Here is a 15,094-nt window from a genome sequence, read left to right as displayed (position 1 = left end):
AACCCCCCCCGGGGGCCCCGGGACAGCGACCGGGACCGTGCGGTTTGGGGTTTTTTTAATAGCTGAAAATGTTACAGGGCCAGCGCAGCCCCGGTGCCGCCCCTGCCGTGGGACTCAGTCCGGGCACCGGGCGAGGGGGCCGTGTCCATTCCCGAGGCTCCAGGGGGAGCAGCCACAACCCCCCCGCGCCCCCAAGGAGGTTTCCCCGCACGACGGGTGCCGGACCAAGGTGGGGGTCCCGCACCCACAGCCCCCGTGGGAGCCACCAGCGTCCACGGGCTGCACAGGGTCCGTGCGTCCGTCCTCCCGCTGCCCCCCGGGCTCAGTTCCACGGGGCGGGGGGTCAGTGGGGCATGGCCGTTATCCTCATGCTCTGCGAGGCGATGGGGTAGGTCACCATGGGGGTGGTGGCGTGGCTCATGGTGATGCCCCCGAGGGGCTGCGCCATGGACACGGCCACGGGCGCCACCGACACGGCCACGGGCGCCATGGACACGGGGGGGGCCATGCCCTGGGCGATGGTCTGCGCCAGGGCCGCCGACAGCGGCGCGATCTCGGGGTTCATGGGGGGCGCGGCGTTGGCGGGGGGGGCGGCCTGGGCGCCGGCGGGGGCCACCAAATCCTGCTGGGTGACGGGCCGGGGCTGCAGGGCCTGGCTGCTGAGCGTGGTGTGCGTCTGCGCGATGCTGGCTGCTGAGCGTGGTGTGCGTCTGCGCGATGCTGTGGTTATAGTTGGTGACGGTGCCCACGGTGGGCGCCAGAGTCTGCTCGGTGGCCGTGGCCGTGGAGCTCAGCGTCATCACCTTGGCCTGGTTGCGGAACTGCGCGTTCTGCTCCAGCAGCACCTCGTTGGTGGCCAGCAGGTTGTTCACCTGCTTCTTGAGGTCCTCCACGCGCTTGCGCAGCAGGACGTTCTCCTCCTCCAGCAGCCGGTACTCCACGGCCCGGGGGCTGCCGAAGCTGTACTCGTAGGTCTCGTACAGCCCCTCCACCCGCCGCCGCTTCAGCACCGGCTCGTGCTCGTCGTAGCGGTCGGGGTCGTAGAGGAGCCCGTCGAAGGGCTCGAAGCGGCGCCCGGCGGGGCCCAGCCCCTGCTCCCGCCCCCGCGCCTCGTACTCGTAGTCCCGCTGCAGGTGCTGGAACTTGCACTTGGCCCCGCGCTGGCAGTCGCCCTTCAGGAAGTCCCTGCAGATGGGCACCTCCTCCTTGCTGTTGGGCAGGTCGGCGGGCGACAGCCCCAGCCCCGCCGCCACCTTCTGGCGCAGGCGCGGGGGCAGCTCCCCCGTCTTCTTGTAGCAGTCCTCGTCCTCCTTGGTGCCGTGGATGAAGCGGCAGTTGAGGCGCACGCACTCCTTGTTCTGGAAGTCGTGGCAGAAGATGAACTCGTTCTTCCTCACGCCCAGGTTGGTGACCTCGCTGATGTCGGGGTGGCGGAAGCGGCAGCGCTTCCCGCGCTTGCAGACGTTCCGCAGGAAGTCCCGGCAGATGTCGTCGGCGTTGGCACCCACCTCGTCCCCGCCGCCGCCGCCGCCGCCGCTCCCGTTGGTGTAGCCGTCCCGGTCCGGCATCTTCGGGGCAGCTCCGGGTGCTGCGGGGGAGGGACGGGGTGAGGGAGGCACCGGGAGGGAGCCGCGGGAGCCGGCGGAGGGGAACACCCGCCACGGAGCACCGGGAACAGAGAGAGAGAGAGAGGGACGGGGTGAGGGAGGCACCGGGAGCAGCTCCGGGACCGGGGGGAATCACCCGCCCCAGGGCACTGGCGCCGCTGCGGAGACGGCGCAGAGGCAGCAGGGCCCGGGAGCTCCCCCACAGCCGCCGGTGCCCTCCGGTGCCCCCCGGGATGTCTCGGGTGTCCCCTCAGCCCCCGCCCGCTCCCAGCGCCACCGCCGCCCCGGAGGGAACCCCGGGCCGCCCCTCACTGCCGCTCCCCGCGGCTGCCGGTGCCGCCGGCGTCCCCCGAGTGCCGCCAAGCCCCGGGGTGCGGGGCCCCCGCCCGTGACAGCCCCGCGGGGCGCTCCGGGAGGGACTCGCACGGACACCCGCGCGGCCCGGCGGGGGCGGAGGGACCGGCTCGGCGGAGCGCGCCCTACCCCGGGCCCACACTCACCGCTCGCGGCCTCCCCGCGGTGCCTCCGGCGCCAGGAACGCGCGGCCGGTGCCGGCGGCGGGCGGGACCCGCTCGGCGCCGCTTCCGGGGCGGCCCGGAAGGACCCGCGCGGCGGCGCGCCGGAACTACGTCATCGTGACGTCACTCGGGACAGCCGCCACCGCGCGGGGAGACCCCGGCGTCACCTCCCCAATCCCCGTGTCATCTGGCCCCGTCACACCCCCCTGAATCCCGGCCCCGGTGTCGCCTCCTGGTCCTGTCACACCATCCCAAACCCCGGTCCCGATGTCACCTCCCGGCCCCGGTGCCACATCCAGGTCCCGGTGTCACCTGCCCTGCTCCGGCCGCCCCCGGTCCCAGCTCACGGCGCCGGCTGCCAGTCCCGTTACCGGAGGATTCCCCCGTTCCCGGAGGAGCCCCCGGCCCCACCTGCCCTGTTATCGGAGGAGCCCCGGTGCCGGTCACCGGCCCCGTTAAAAGAGGAACCTCGGGCTGCTCCCATCTCTCGTTGCCAGAGAAGCCCCTTCCCGCCGTCCCGGTGCCCCCGTCACCGGGGGCTCCCCGGTCCCAGCCTCCCGGAGCCGCCACACATTGTTCTAATAACCAGCTTTTATTCATAGCACAGCGGCCGTTACAGAGCAGAGAGAACGGGCCCGGCCCAGCGGGACCCCCGCGGCCCCGGGAGGTCACCGGCGCGTCACCAGGGTGTCACCGAGACGGCCCCGGGCCGCGGCCCCAGCGGGGTCAGTCACTTGGACCTCTGCCTCATCTTCCTCCTCTTGCGCTTCAGCCTGGGGACAGAAGGGACAGGGTGGTGGCGTCACCCCCGGGACCCCCCAGACCACCCTCTGGGGCCCCCCCTGGCCCCGGGGGTCCCCCCAGGGGTCCCCACGTACCTGCGCATTCGCTTCTTGCGCCACTGCGGGAGAGAAGGAGGGGCCGTTAGAGCCGGTACGGGGGGGCTGGATCCCGGCGCCCCAGTCCTACACTGTCCCAGTACCCCCAGTGCCACGCTGGTTTGGCTCTCCCAGTGTCCCCAGTCCCACACCGTCCCAGTGAGGCCTGAGCGGGTCTGAGTCGCAGCCCGGGACCCCCAGACCTCGGAGCCCCCTCCCCAACCTGGGGCACGCGCCCCCCCCTCCATAAGGACCCCGCCCGCACCAAAGGTTCTCCCACCCCGCTCCCAGCAAAGACACCCCCGATGGACCCCAACTTCCACAGGGAGCTCCCCAGTCCCAGCACAGGGACCCTCCCCCGCCCTCAGAGACAGCCCTCCAGGACCCCCCACCCCCTGGAACAACCCCTGGGACACCCCCCAGGGACCCCAATTTCCACAGGGACCTCCTCTCGCGCCTCCACCGACACCCCACCCAGCAGGACCCCCCAACCCCTGAGACCCCCACCGAGACCCTCGTCCCCTGCACCAGGAGGTGGGACCCCCCTCCCCTGGGACTCCCCCCCCGCCTCAGGAGTGTCCAGGCCGCAGGGTCCCTCCCACCCGCCATCCAGGCTCGGCCATTGCTGAGGCGCCATCGGCCGCCCCCCGCCGCTCACCTTGGCCCTCATGGCGGGGCGGCGGCGGCTCCGCGCTCAGTCCGGGCGGGCGGGGGCGGCGGATGGAGGCGGATGGAAGGGCGGCCGGGGAAGGCCCCAATATGGCGGCAGTGGCCGAGAGGGGCCCGCGCCGCCCGGTTGGCGATATTTATAGTGGAGGTAGGCCACGCCCACAGGGCGAGGAGCACGACGGGATCTGTAGTTCCTTGCCCCGAAGCATCGCGGGAGCTGTAGTTCGGTCGCCGGCCGCCATTTTGCGCAGCCCCCCTTTTGGGGGGTCCCCAAAGGTGTGTGTGTGTCCCCCCCCAAAAGTCCCCTCCGACCTGTCAACGTTTAAGTTTATTTGGAATATGAGCATCAAAACCAGTTTTTCTGGGAGTTCCCGCTTGCCCAGGGTGTGAACGGGATTGTTGTTGCATCACAAAGGCCATCCAGGGACTTTCCTTTAAAAATATAAAGTATTTATACTGTAATATAAATATATAAAATCTAAACATATTTGTATAATAATATAAAATATTAAAAAAATAAAATTAATAAACCTCCAGCAGATATCATGGGTTTATAAATCCGTGCTGTGGACTAGGAGAGCACACAGCTCCCATCTCCAGGCAAAATACTGGTTAAAAAGGCTAAAACCAGGGGGGCTTCCCTCAAAATGAGAGATTTTTTTTCCCCTCAAAATCAGGATTCTTTTCCCTCAAATTCACAGTTCAGATGCCAGAGATGCCCAGGATCCCACATCCACCCCACACCCACCCCGGAGCCGAAAGAACTGGAGACCAGGAGCAGAGAGAGATGGAAAAAATTCAGAATAAAATCCAATATCGCATCGTTTATTCTCTTTTATTGACTTTGGTAATATTTGCACGTGTGGAGTTTGGGGTGGAAAACTCGGATCTTGACGAAGGAAGCACAGCAGCCTGCGGAGACGCCCGGGAATGTTCTTAAAAGGCAAGAGTTTTTCCCAAATTCAGCTCCGTCGGGGGGGGGTGGGGGGGGGGGAAGAACCAGAGGTATCGGCAAAGAAAAAAACCTCACATTCAACTCATGGCATCAGGCGGCTTTTTTTCTTTTTTTTTTTTTCGTTTTTTTTATAAAAGTGACTACAAAAGAGCGATACCCCTGGCCGGGCTCGGCCCCGGCGGCTCCGGCAGCGCTTCCCTCACCCGTCCCCCGAGCAACAGCGGGGATTTCTTCCCCAGTTCCAAAGGTAAACCCAGAGGGAAGGGTGAGAAATCCTCTGGCCCCAGGTGACGGCGGGAAAGGTGGAATGTGCTCCCGGGCCACAGGGAACTGGACTCGCCTGCCCCTCCGCAGGGCCGGAATGTCGGCGGCTTCCGAGGATTTGGACAATTTAAAAACGAGTTTGTGTTAAAAAATAGCGAGTTTATCCCTTAAATGAAGGCAAAGACAAAAACGGAGCAGCCAGAGCACTCTCCCAGGGGACCTCAAATTTGCCGTTTTTCCCAATTATAAATATAAATCCCAGAGGGGAAAGATAAATCCTCTGGCACCGTGTCCCAGATCACTCACACAGGGCACTTCTCTGGGTGTAATTAGCTGGTTTTGGGTGGGGTTTTTTGTCCTCCATTAAAATTTGTAAAGGGGAAAATTAAAAAATATAAAAGGAGGATGAGGAGGAAGAGGAGAAGAAGGAGGAGGAAGGAAGCAGGTGGCTCCCTACACTCCCTCTCGCTGGATTGGGATTAATTCCCCTCTTCAAATGTGGGAAATATAAAAGGTTAAAGATTTAATAGTGACTTTTACTCCTAATTTTATTTTTTCTGCTCTTTTTTCAGTTGTCTGAAGTGGCCGAGAGATTCCTCCCTGCTTGGCAAAGTCAACGGGAGCTGCTTGGAGTCAGTGGGAAGTCCAGACTGCCTGGTCCTGAGGGGACCAACAGTGCCAGATTATTTTGCTTCTGGTTGGATTTTTTTGGGGGGAAAAGGGGCCATTTGAGTGATTTGGGGGCTCTCAGTCGCCAGCCTCGTTCTCCTCCGCCGTCTCTCCCGTGGTGGCATTTTCTGCATTCTTGGAAGCCTGTGGGGAAACCGGGAACACGTCAGGGCTGGGGGGTCCCACACGGCCACAGCCCACCCTGGGGGCCCTGGAGAAGCCCCATCCCACGGAGCTGCTGCTTCCTGAGGTGGGAAAACACCAAAATGAACCCGAAACACAGGACTTGGGAGCATCCGGGTGCTGCTGAGCCCCAAGTTTACACAAGGGAATGGACAAATTCCCACAAGGAATGGACAAATTACCTTCTTTTTCTTCTTTTTCTGGGTCTTCCGGCTTGCAGAGCTCTGTAGAAGGGCCTGGAGACAGGAAGGAAATGTGAGGAGCTGGAAAACTACTCCTTTTTCAGTCAGGAGGATGGGGAACAGCAGGGAAATCCTCGGGGGCACAGGATGGATGGGGAATTCCAAGGTGTGATTCCCTAAATCCTTCCTGGAAAGGGCTGGGAGTCCTTATCAAGCCACGAGAGCAGGAGCTTGATGAAGGAAAGGGGCCCAATCTGGGCTTAACCAAATCTTGCCAAATTCACAGCACAAACCTCTGCAGAGGCTCCTGGACTTTAATTTCCACCTTCCCCGCCCCGGGATGCAGGGACAGGGTGGTACTTCTGGATAAACACATGTGTTATATACACTGTACATACATACTGCTTATGCAATTTTATAAATACACCTAATTGACATATTAATACTTGCAATTATCAATATTAATCACATTCAGGATCCAACCAACCTTCAGTTCTCCGTCCTGCACCTCGAAGTCGGACTTGTAGAGCTCGGGCTCGAAGGGGCCGCTCGTTATCCTCATGGGCCCGTTGGGCATCAGCAGCACCGTGAACTTGAACTGTGCAACAAACTCCCCTGCGAGGCACAGCCCGGGTTAAACCTGCCAGGACCTGCGGGGCTGACCCCTGGAGTGCTCCAGGCAGGCACTGCCCCCTGATCCCAGCAGTGATCCCTGACCCAGGCACTGCCCCCTGACCCCAGCAGTGACCCCTGACCCAGGCACTGCCCCCTGACCCAGGCACTGCCCCCTGATCCCAGCAGTGACCCCTGACCCAGGCACTGCCCCCTGACCCAGGCACTGCCCCCTGACCCCAGCAGTGACCCCTGACCCAGGCACTGCCCCCTGACCCCAGCAGTGACCCCTGACCCAGGCACTGCCCCCTGATCCCAGCAGTGATCCCTGACCCAGGCACTGCCCCCTGACCCCAGCAGTGACCCCTGACCCAGGCACTGCCCCCTGACCCAGGCACTGCCCCCTGATCCCAGCAGTGACCCCTGACCCAGGCACTGCCCCCTGACCCAGGCACTGCCCCCTGACCCCAGCAGTGACCCCTGACCCAGGCACTGCCCCCTGACCCCAGCAGTGATCCCTGACCCAGCATTGTTCCACGTTCCCACCTGGCTAAAAACCACCTCAGAGGAGCTTCTTCAACCTGCCAGGACCCGCAACTCCTGCTGCTGACACCTGCCAGGACCCACAATCCCTCCTCCTGAGCAGCTCCTCTGGCTCCATCCTCCCCTATTCCTCCCTCACCTGCCCCTTCCCCACCCAGCACTCACCTTCCTTCTCGTAGAGGACGTTGAAGGGCTGGAGCAGCTCGTGTTTGGTGCATTCCACCACCCCCATCCGGGCCTTCTTCTCGTCCTCAAAAGCCCTGCGAGGAGACAGAGACACCTGGGCTCACCTGAGCTCAAACCCAAGCTCACACCTGAGCTCAAATCCCCTGCAATTCCTGCTCAGGCCCCTCACATCCTTTCTACACCCTCTCCTGGGCTCGAACCCTGCAACTCCCCACAGAGGGCAGCCGAGGCCGTGCCCTCCTCCGAGCTGGGACAGCAAAACATGTTGGCTCTGCTCAGATTCCAGCCCTGGATGAGTGTCCCAGCCCCCTGGATGAGTGTCCCACCCCCTGGATGAGTGTCCCACCCTCTGGATGAGTGTCCCAGCCCCTGGACGGGTGTCCCAGCCCCCTGGATGGGTGTCCCAGCCCCTGGATGGGTGTCTCAGCCCCCTGGACGGGTGTCCCAGCCCCCTGGATGAGTGTCCCACCCCCTGGATGAGTGTCCCAGCCCCCTGGATGAGTGTCCCACCCCCTGGATGAGTGTCCCACCCCCTGGATGAGTGTCCCAGCCCCTGGACGGGTGTCTCAGCCCCCAGGACGGGTGTCCCAGCCCCCTGGATGGGTGTCCCAGCCCCCCTGAGTGTCCCACCCCCTGGATGGGTGTCCACACACCTGAGGGTGAAGGGCATGGTGTCGAAGCGTCGCTCCACCTCGCTGAAAAAGGCACGGGAGGTTTTCATCTTCAGGCCGTACTGCTTGGAAGGGTCCCTTTTGTAAATCGTGGTTCTCTGCCCCGCATCCTTCGCCTGGAAAGGCCAACGGGAGCTGTGGGAGACCCGGAGCGGAGCCGCCCTCGGAGCAGCCCCCTCCAGACCCCCCCCCCAAGGTGCCCCTCGGTTTTTGGGGTGGGCTCACCTTTCCCTCTCCGCTGCTGACGAGAACATCGACAGCGTAGACTTCGTGGACCTCGAACTCGGCTTTCTCGTGGTCCTTCCTGCAGGGAAAAGAGTGTGGTGAGGAAAAAAAACGGAGAATAGGGAAGAGAAAACCTCCCACGAGCCACAGGACCCTCAGGACTCGGGATTCTGGAATCCCTGAGGTTGGAAAAGACCTCTAAGGTCACCGAGTCCAAACTGTGACCGATCCCTGCCTTGTCACCCAGAGCACCGAGTGCCACGTCCAGTTGTTCCCTGGACACCTCCAGGGATGGGGACTGGGATTTAAAGCCACCAAACTCCATAAATATTTACTGTAAGACCCAATCCCAGGGGATCCCCGAGCTGCTGGAGCAGGATGGAATGAGAACCCAGGCCAAAAAGCCCAAACCCCTCCTGAGACGGGACTGCCCAGCACCCCCATCCCGTGGGATCCTGGCAGCTCCTCAGGGACAGCCAACAGGTCTTGGCACAGCTCTGAGCTGGCACCACCTCCACGACCAACAGTTGGGATTTGTGCTGGCAGCTTCCAGCAGATCCCCAGGAACTGGACAGGAACCAAGGCCAGGTGCCAGCACGGAGCCTCCTCGGTGGCTTCCAGCTTTTCTTTCTCAGAATGACCCCGAACACGGACTCACAACTCACAGGATCGGGGATGGTTTGGGATGGAAGGACCTTTAGAGGCCCAACCCTGTGCTGAGCCACCCTGGGATGAGGGACAGGACCCAAGGGAACAGCTGGAGCTGTGTCAGGGGGGTTGGATGGATTTTGGGAACAGGTTCTTCCCCCAGAGGGTGGTTGGGACTGCCCAGGCTCCCTCCCCAGGGCAGTGGGCACGGCCCCAGGGCTGCCAGAGCTCCAGGAGGGTTTGGACAATGCTCTCAGGGATTTGGGGACTGGGGAAATTTTTGGGGTTGTCCTGTGCAGGGCCCAGAGCTGCACTTTGATCCAGGGCACCCTGACCCCCCCAAAAGCTCCTCACTCACTTCTGCTGGTCCGACGGGTTCTGGATGATGGTTTTCTCCCCGTCGATCACGTGTTGCTTCAGCTGGTGTGACAACATCCCTGTCGAGAGAGGGAACTGGGCTCACTGGGAGTACTGGGAGGGCAGCTCTCAGGTCCAGGGAGCAGGGAGGGAAAGAGTCTTCAGGGTCACACAGAAACGGGGGTGTACTGGGAGCTGTACTGGGCTGTACTGGGAGCCCCGGGCACAGGCACACCAGTGGGTTGTACTGGGCTGTACTGGGAGCCATTCCCCACCAGTGTCACGGCCAGGGAGATTTCCCACAGTTCACCTTCAAACCCAAGCCTGGGAAGGGGCACCAGCACATTCCCAACCCACTCCCTGAGCCAGCAGGGACTGTGGGATGCCCCTTTTGGGAATGGGAAGCACAATCCAGGCACAACCAGCTCCGTCTGCTCCCATCACCTGCCCGAGAAAACCCCGGGACTCAACTCTTCCCCAAACAACTCCTCGGACAGCACTGGATTGTGTCCTGGAGAATGGAACAAAGCACTGAGGAGGCCCACAAAGCCATCCCACACACAGAGCAAGGAATCTGTGTTCCCAGAGATCCCAGAGAACGAGCCAGCTCTATGGAATTTCGGGAAATTTAACCAGCAATGGACCAATTTAAGGTGGCTGAAAGAACCCCACGGCACCGCCAGGACAAAAGGATCTGCCAGTGCCAGGCTGAGCTTCCAGACACGGATCCAGCAGTGCCACTGCCACCAGCAGCTATCCCAGCACCTTCCCACTCATCCAAGGCTTTGGAGCAGGAAGGAAATGACACCCTGCCCACCCCTGGGGAGGTTCTGGCATCACAAAGCTGGGCTGGATTTGCTAAAGGGGCTTTAAGTCCAAATGGCCAGGACGTGTCCCCGGCTGTGGGAGCCCACGTCTTGTTCCCAAAATAGCGTGTCCATGAAGCCACAGAAACAGAGGAAGGAAAAGAACCCAGAGAGTTTAGAAGGGACATTTTAGCAAAGGCTGCTCACTTAAGAGATGGACTTGCAGCTACTGAACGTTTCCCAGAATCTGACTGGGGCAGCTCAGGATGCTGTGTTCATCCCTGGGATCCCCACTCCCTGGAATCCCCACTCTCTGGGATCCCTGATCCCTGAGATCCCCACTCCCTGGAATCCCTGGAATCCCTGGGATCCCTGATCCCTGGAATCCCTGATCCCTGGGATCCCTGCTCCCTGGGATCCCCACTCCCTGGGATCCCTGCTCCCTGGGATCCCTGCTCCCCATCCTTACCTTCGATGGGTGTGCAGTGAAACGAGTGGGCTATTTTGTTCCAGGCCTCTGTCACTTGTGTGTTCTGGAAGAAGAACACAGGAAAACACGTTAAGGACAGAAAATTCCCGCCACAAGCATGAGGTTTCCTTTAATTCCGTGTTCTGGGATAAATTCCACACGTTTTACAACCAACAGGTGCTTTGACACCTCCTAAAAAACAGAGGGACGGTGCCAGGCTCTGATTCCTCCCAACACCCACCCAGACAGCTGCTCCCAGCTGCCCCACGGAATTCCCCACGCCGGGAATTCTCCCCAGGCGAGGTCCCCCCCTGCCCCTTCCCCGTGGGCCCCTGACCTGGTTCCCAGGTTTCACCAGGCGCAGGGCGGCCTCGGCGCACAGATGAGCCGCCTTGATGACGTCGGCTTTGCGGCCCAGCACGGGGTTTTCCTGGGAAAACAGCCAAACAGGGGGATTTTTGAGGGCTGCTGTTCGTTTGGAGGAGGAGATTCCCCGTTCCACTGGACACCTTCTCCCTGGAGCGAGCAGGGAATCCAGCTCGGAGGGGGAAAAGCCCCACAGATCCCTTGTTAGTGCCCCATCAACCACCACCAAATCAGCTCCCACAGGAGTTCCTGAGACTTCCCAATCCTGGAAAGGGATCAGGACTCCAGTGTGGCCACAAACATGGATCAGGAGGATTTCAACACACTCCAAATGAGGATTTTTGGTCCTCTCCCCTTCGAGTTGTTCCAAAGCCACTGGAGCAAAACCCAAGACACCGTCATCCTCTTCCCAAGGCTCCACCTAAGGACTCATCCTGAGCTTTTTTAAGTGGCAACTTTAGGATCGTGACAGGGATTCCCAAGGCACGAGACCAGCCAAATCCCAGTGTCCCACCAACACCAGCCCCCAGCAAGGAACGTCTGTGCTGCAGGAAAAGTGGGGAGCAAGAACTGATTTTGGGGTGGGGGACACCCCTCCTGGGGCATTGCAGCAGCACAACCGGGCAGCAGGGACTGCCTCTCCAAGGCTCCCGGTGCTGCCTCCTCCCCAGAGAGCCCCTTGGATTCAGAGACCCCCCCGAGATGATTTCTGGGATGCCACACGTGGAGGGGCGGCCGGAGACACCCCCCGAGGACAAACCCACCTTGGAGGCGCCGATGACGAAGGTGTGGGCCACGTTCCCGATGAACCCGTCCACGTGCACTCCCAGGTCGCTGCAACACAAAGGAAAGGGAATTCCAGGCGGGGCCCAGGGGTGATTCCAGAGGCAGCAGCAGATGGGAGAGCGCTCCAGGCGCTGCTCCAGACTCGATATCAGTCTTTAATTAGCGGCGCAGTAATTAACCTGGGCTGGTGCATCCCTGCCCGTGGCGGGGGGAAGGGGATGATCTCTAAGGTCCTTCCAACCCAAACCATCCCGGGATTCTGGGAAGCATTTAGCAGGGAGCAGGACCAGAGGAGGGAACACGCCCCAGGCACTCACATTTTGACCAGATCTCCGTCTTTGAGGATGTAATCCTGGTCACTCTTCAGCGGGGAGAAGTGACACACACAGTTATTTACGGATATACTCGTCGGGAAGGCAATTCCTAGAGAGGGAGAAACACAACCCTGGAGTCAAGGAGTGGTCTGGGTTTGGAGGGATCTCAAAGCCACAGGCAGGGACACCTTCCACCAGCCCAGGTTGCTCCAAGCCCTGTCCAGCCTGGCCTTGGACACTTCCAGGGATCCAGGGGCAGCCACAGCTTCTCTGGGCAACCTGTGCCAGGGCCTGCCCACCCTCCCAGGGAGGAATTCCTTCCCAATATCCCATCTAAGCCTATTTTCAGGACCTCCAGCACCCAGGACACGGACCAGGGAGCTCTCAGTGATGCATGTCAGCGTCACAACCCCCACGGTGCCGAGTGACTCTCCCCAGTAATTCCCATTTCCAGGGGGTAACTGGGTCTGCTGAAATGGGAAGCTGCGGAGCACCAGTGACACTGCCAGGAGGGCAGGCAGGAGGATTTGGGCTAACACTGCCTTCCTGGGAACAGCAAAATATCCCTGACACCCATCGGCCCCCAGGAGCACTTCCCGTGCTCCTGCCCATTCCCAGCGGACACCCGGCGGGAACGAGGACCACGGGACGTCCCCGGAGCAGCCTCACCTTTCTTCATTTCCTTTTCCTTCTTGAAGATCTTCCCGGTCTCCTCCATGATCATGGCATCCCCCTTCTCGCACAGGCAGAGAACCGACGCTCCGGGATTCGCCGCCTCCACCACGGCACGAAGGACCCCTGGATTCCAAAGGACACCCTGAGCCCCTCAGGGATGAACAGCCCCAAACCCAACACCAACGTCCCCCTCACGGCGCTGTGACAGGAAAACCTCACTGTGCCCAGGACAAAACAAGATTCCAGACTCGGACCTTGACTAAAAATGACCCCGGAGAGGCACAAATCCCACCTTAACCTTTGGGAATGTTCCCACGGGGCTGCACAGGTGAAGCACCTCTGAGACCCAGCGGGAAGCAGGAGCCCCACATTCCTTTGGGAGAAGTCAGAGCTCCAGAAACAGGTTTGGGAATTGCTGGGAGACATCAAAGGCGCTGCGGACGTGCGGGGCCGGAGACAGACCCAGTCAGGCACCCACTCCATGAGTCCCTGTTTTCCAAGGAATCCACGTGCTCCTGGCCCAGCCTGGCACCAGGAACTCCCCACGCCCAGCTCTGTGCTGGGCTTACAGGAAGTTTTGGGAATATTTGAGTCCCTGTGAGTCCTGTCTGGATCCGCTGGGAATGCCGGCCTGCCTTGTGCTTTAGGGACAAACTGTGGGAAAGGGGGGTCCAGGGCCCCTTCCCTCCTTCTCCCTCCACCTGGGACACTCCCCAGGGAGCCACAGCACTGATCCCAAAGTTTCCTGGGATCCCCGGATATCTCCTCAAAGTCTCCCCTCGTCCTGTGATCACGTTGTTTGTACAAGAGGCTGTTTAGGGGGAGTCCCACAGGGGGGAAAATGTGCTTTCTTGGAATTCCCAGGAATCCTTGGAAGGGCTGAGGGGACAGGTGGGTCTTTCACCTGCGCGACAAATCAAATTTCAGCCCCCTCCAGTCACCCTTCCATGGGAAAGTTTGGAATATTTCAGAGCACAGATAACACTCCGATAGGAGCCGGTTGTGGCTGGCAGAACACGGAGAAGAAATAAAACAAACAGGGAAGCAGATAAATGGAGCATTCCAAGGGATCCGAGGAGCAGGGACAGCTGACAGCACTGCCCAGGAACACTCCCGACTGTGCCCTGCCCTTCCCAGGGTTTCCTTAGGGAGTTAAAGCACTTTATAGCTCTAAAAGCCCCTTGCTCTGGCAAGAACTCGAGGTAGTTGGAAGTTTTTTTTGCCACGCTTGTGTGTTTGCTCTTCCCAAGGGAGAAGAACCCGTGTGGAGCTGCCTTTCCCCCCGGGAAGGGAGGTGGCCAAACTTCCAGTTTGCCCAGCAGACCGAGGGAGCCAAAGCGGCGGCGACCTCCCTTCCCGAAGGGAATCTGCATCCCCGCTCCCGGCCCGGGCTGCCTCCCAGGACAGCGGCAGGAGTCCGAGGGAAGCTCTGGAGTCAGCAGGAGCCGGGGTGGGACACCCGGGAGCCCCACGGAACCGGTCGGGGCGGCTCTAACAGCTGTCACCCTCCGCGGGGCACCCGCGACAGCGGGGAGGGCTTAAAAAATAACAGGGGAAAGGGAACAAGGCGGGGGGGTGGGCAGAGCCCGGGGGGGCACAGCCTGGCCCGGGGCAGGACCCCCGAGTAGGGGCAGGACCCCCGAGCAGGGGCACGACCCCCGAGCAGGGGCAGGAACGGCATTCCCGGGGCCGGACCCCCGGTCTGGGGTAGGAACCGCATTCCTGGGGCGGCCCCCACCCCCATTCCCGGGGCAGGACCCCCCTAGGCCAGGGCAGGGCCCCCCCCGGAGCTCCCCCATCTCCGATCCCATCCCCGCCACCACCGCGGGACCCCCCTGCCCCCCGGCCCTGGGGGGGGGTCAGAGCCCCGAACAAAAGGGCGGCGCGGGGCAGCCCGGGGGGAGCGGGGGGGTCCCTCCGTGTCCCGGCGCGGGACGGAGGGGGCGGGGGGACAGGCCCGGCCCCGCACCCCCCGCGCCGCCGGTGCACGTGGGGCGCGGTACCACGTGCCGGCTGCGGCGGCCGCGCGGGGCCGGGGCCCGGCGGGGTCCCGAGTACCGGGGGGTGGAACGGGGGGCCCCACCCGCGGCCGCGCCGACCCCCCCCCTCACCGGCGAGAGGGGCCGGCCCGGGGGGGCTCAGACCGTGGGGGGGGCCGGCCCTCGCCGACCCCCCGCCCCTCACCGGAGCCGCCCCCCGCCCGCCCCGCCGCCCCCCCGCCCCGGGCCCCGCACTCACGGTTGGCGATGTCCCCCCCCATCTTGTACTTGGTCACCACCAGGTCCTCGGCGATGGTGAGCTCGGCCGCCTCCTCCTCGCCCGACATGGTGGGAGCCCCCCCCCCGAGCCCGAGCCTCCCCCGGAGCCCCCCGGGCCTGGTCGAGCCCCCCGGGCCTGGTCGAGCCCCCCGCCCGCCGCCGCCGCCGCCGCCGCCGAGGAGCCCCCGGGACCGCGAGCCCGAGGCGCGAGCAGGGCAGAGCGCGGGCTCCGCGCGGGGCACGCTGGGAACGC

The 15,094-nt window shown here is 62.4% G+C and overlaps 3 protein-coding genes across 3 annotated transcripts; 1 reads left to right on the top strand and 2 right to left on the bottom strand.

Moving 5' to 3' along the window:
• Window positions 1–38: 38 nt before the first annotated feature.
• ZC3H10 (zinc finger CCCH-type containing 10) lies at window positions 39–2,174 on the bottom strand. The gene is made up of 3 exons (XM_027725756.2): window positions 2,108–2,174; window positions 724–1,588; window positions 39–689 (listed from the first exon to the last, which is right to left on the bottom strand). The coding sequence occupies exons 2-3, from the start codon at window positions 1,566–1,568 to the stop codon at window positions 344–346; spliced, it is 1,191 nt and encodes a 396-aa protein (XP_027581557.1). The 5' UTR covers window positions 1,569–1,588; window positions 2,108–2,174; the 3' UTR covers window positions 39–343.
• LOC120323022 (atherin-like) lies at window positions 1,841–4,612 on the top strand. Its single transcript, XM_039380101.1, has 3 exons — window positions 1,841–1,978; window positions 2,728–3,058; window positions 4,374–4,612. The coding sequence occupies exons 1-3, from the start codon at window positions 1,841–1,843 to the stop codon at window positions 4,610–4,612; spliced, it is 708 nt and encodes a 235-aa protein (XP_039236035.1).
• On the bottom strand, window positions 4,477–14,929 carry PA2G4 (proliferation-associated 2G4). Its single transcript, XM_027725760.2, has 13 exons — window positions 14,822–14,929; window positions 12,578–12,706; window positions 11,912–12,017; window positions 11,573–11,642; window positions 10,780–10,872; window positions 10,443–10,506; window positions 9,169–9,247; window positions 8,163–8,241; window positions 7,920–8,053; window positions 7,246–7,340; window positions 6,413–6,540; window positions 5,926–5,979; window positions 4,477–5,704 (listed from the first exon to the last, which is right to left on the bottom strand). The coding sequence occupies exons 1-13, from the start codon at window positions 14,907–14,909 to the stop codon at window positions 5,639–5,641; spliced, it is 1,185 nt and encodes a 394-aa protein (XP_027581561.1). The 5' UTR covers window positions 14,910–14,929; the 3' UTR covers window positions 4,477–5,638.
• Between the last annotated feature and the right edge of the window lie 165 nt (window positions 14,930–15,094).

The sequence above is a fragment of the Pipra filicauda genome, unplaced genomic scaffold, assembly GCF_003945595.2.
Source record: "Pipra filicauda isolate LSUMZ 115617 unplaced genomic scaffold, ASM394559v2 scaffold185_size1782982_pilon, whole genome shotgun sequence".
Classification (NCBI taxonomy): domain Eukaryota; kingdom Metazoa; phylum Chordata; class Aves; order Passeriformes; family Pipridae; genus Pipra; species Pipra filicauda.
This window is presented reverse-complemented; position numbering and strand designations above follow the sequence as displayed.

Excerpts from the sequence above, each read along its gene's own strand:
- LOC120323022 (XM_039380101.1), top strand. The coding sequence starts at position 1,841 with ATGTCTCGGGTGTCCCCTCAGCCCCCGCCCGCTCCCAGCGCCACCGCC. Across the intron at positions 1,979-2,727 it reads GAGTGCCGCCAAGCCCCGGG|CACAGCGGCCGTTACAGAGC; the intron begins GTGCGGGGCCCC and ends TTTTATTCATAG. Across the intron at positions 3,059-4,373 it reads AGGAGGGGCCGTTAGAGCCG|TTCAGATGCCAGAGATGCCC; the intron begins GTACGGGGGGGC and ends TCAAATTCACAG.
- ZC3H10 (XM_027725756.2), bottom strand. The coding sequence starts at position 1,568 with ATGCCGGACCGGGACGGCTACACCAACGGGAGCGGCGGCGGCGGCGGC. Across the intron at positions 690-723 it reads ACCGTCACCAACTATAACCA|CAGCATCGCGCAGACGCACA; the intron begins CAGCATCGCGCA and ends ACGCTCAGCAGC.
- PA2G4 (XM_027725760.2), bottom strand. The coding sequence starts at position 14,909 with ATGTCGGGCGAGGAGGAGGCGGCCGAGCTCACCATCGCCGAGGACCTG. Across the intron at positions 12,707-14,821 it reads GGGGGGGGACATCGCCAACC|GGGTCCTTCGTGCCGTGGTG; the intron begins GTGAGTGCGGGG and ends TTTGGAATCCAG. Across the intron at positions 10,873-11,572 it reads TCGTCATCGGCGCCTCCAAG|GAAAACCCCGTGCTGGGCCG; the intron begins GTGGGTTTGTCC and ends CTGTTTTCCCAG.